This window comes from Myzus persicae, unplaced genomic scaffold (genome assembly GCF_001856785.1).
Source record: "Myzus persicae strain clone G006 unplaced genomic scaffold, MPER_G0061.0, whole genome shotgun sequence".
Lineage (NCBI taxonomy): Eukaryota > Metazoa > Arthropoda > Insecta > Hemiptera > Aphididae > Myzus > Myzus persicae.
The window spans coordinates 470870-473026 of NW_019100913.1; the positions used below are offsets into that span (position 1 = coordinate 470870).

At 27.5% G+C, this 2157-nt stretch overlaps 1 protein-coding gene across 1 annotated transcript; it reads left to right on the forward strand.

Moving 5' to 3' along the window:
• Positions 1-612: 612 nt before the first annotated feature.
• LOC111026769 (28 kDa heat- and acid-stable phosphoprotein-like) lies at positions 613-1560 on the forward strand. The gene is made up of 4 exons (XM_022304905.1): positions 613-809; positions 916-1118; positions 1240-1367; positions 1423-1560. Exons 1-4 carry the CDS (start codon positions 791-793, stop codon positions 1553-1555), a joined length of 483 nt encoding a protein of 160 aa, XP_022160597.1. The 5' UTR covers positions 613-790; the 3' UTR covers positions 1556-1560.
• The last annotated feature ends 597 nt before the right edge of the window (positions 1561-2157 follow it).

The window sequence follows — 2157 nt, forward strand, 5'->3', positions numbered from 1 at the left end:
ACTAAATAATCCGGTTAGTACAATTTCTACTAATGTTATAAAATATATTAAAATACACTGCACTTAAAGCTAACTGTATACTAAATGTAAAAAAATACATACAAGCTGATTATAGTATCACAACTGCTCGTTGGGAGAACTGACTACCATCAGTACGATTGCGATAACGATGTTAATTGTGCTTGCCAAGTGTTGGCCACAAAAACTATATTTTTGTACAAATGTATAATATTCATATTATCAGCACTACATAGCGATACAAGTAATATATAAATCACAATTTACCCTAATATAAACAAGGAATTGAGATTGTGTGAATTAGAAAAATTAAATAACTATATGACCTTGAACACGGCAGCAGTAAACGTTTTCGTAACTTGTGTAAACAAACATATAATATTAAGTTGGTGTGTAGCCTCGTTTCCATGTTTTTTGGTGCTAGAAATTTTAGATCATGGGTAAACAAAAAGAATACCAGCTGATCCTGTGCCGATTGTGCTATGATATAAGGGTGGGTATTAAACCTTATGATTAATGCGTTTAGTATTTTTTTTTATTCCAAGACTGGTATGATGCAATACGAGTGTGTCCAAGTGATAATAACTGATATGACTATATAAGCAATATGAAACATGATTGGCGTCATTATTTTAAATCTTTTAATTAAACTAGGTTAAGACATAATTTGTCTGGTTAAATCTTATTCAAAATACATCACTTACTTAAGAATTTCTAAATCCAGTAAATTTTTAGTTTATACTTGATAACCGTTTTATTATTTACATGAGCCATGAGCAATACGCCCAGAGGTATATACGCATGCAATCACAATAACACTTTTTTAAAAATATTTTATTAGTCTCATATCTTTGTTTACTTTGACAAAATTTGTATTTTTTTATTGTTTTTATCTAGATAAGGGGTTAAACCAGAAAGAGAGGATTGACGAAGTTACGAATATTAAAGAATTACAAAAACAGGGAGTGCGCGATGAACAGGGCCGAATAGCTATTAGTAATACAGAGGCTGACGAGAATTTTGAATCTGAAAGGCACAAGAATGATAGAGATGAAGACGTCAAAAGTGGAAGTGAATCTAATGCAAGCTCTGACGCTGACGTAATATTTATATTATACATTTAAAATACATTGTTATTACTTATTATAGATATCTAATATAGTCTATGTATAAATATATAATAATCTATGATCGTCAATTTTTCAATTATTGAACTAAAAGGGTGGTACTGGTGTGATACGAATTGAGAATCTAAATAGGAAGAAATCACAATTATTGCAAAGATTAACTTCGCTCAATGCATTTTTCGCTGATACTTCTGAACCTGTTTCATTATTTACACACGAAAGGTTGGTTAAATTTGTTTTTATTTTAACATTTTTTAATTGTTGTTAATATGACTAGAGAAAAAATAGAAAAAGATCAACAACAGCAGAATTATCAAAACTTGCATCCAGACTGTAACACAGAACAGGCACAAGCAGATTTGTCTTCCAATGTAGATGATGAAGCTATTAGAACAAAAGAAAAAAAATGAGAAGGGTGGTGAGTTTTTAATTTATACCTTTCATCATATTTTGTTTTAAAAAACATAATATTTCTTTGTCTATTGTTTATAGAATAAAAAATCACTTTAGTTAAGGCACCACTCAAATTACAAAATAACTTAGAAATATAATGGTATTATTTACTTAATTATGGATTGATATGTATCATTAATGTAAGACAATTTACTACCTATCTAAACATTATATTTATATTATTATATTATATCTAATATTCATCGTTTTCATAATTTAGTTGTTTTAATTTATTTTATAAATCAATATAATGAATTTTTTTTTAAATTAAATGTCCACGTACCCATGTTATTTTGTGTTTTATTCCTTAATTTTTCTGGGTATAGTTGGTTCTTAATGTGCCAAACTATTTGTTTAAAATTTTAAAATTGTAAGTGATCTGATTTTCTAGATGTATGGTAATTCTCTTACTTAATGTAAAAAAAAAAATGTTTAAAATTCATCTTGTGATAAGGATGATTCTAAAATATCTAAACTGTTGTATTGTAATGTTTGTACCTACCTATATTACATTTCAAATTGTATAATTGAATTGTGTTACTAGCATTAAATAAAATCT

What these genes read in the sequence shown, in the direction of transcription:
- LOC111026769 (XM_022304905.1), top strand. An exon ending in ATGCAAGCTCTGACGCTGAC is followed by an intron (nt 1,119 to 1,239) that starts GTAATATTTATA and finishes TTGAACTAAAAG; the next exon opens with GGTGGTACTGGTGTGATACG. An exon ending in TCATTATTTACACACGAAAG is followed by an intron (nt 1,368 to 1,422) that starts GTTGGTTAAATT and finishes TAATATGACTAG; the next exon opens with AGAAAAAATAGAAAAAGATC.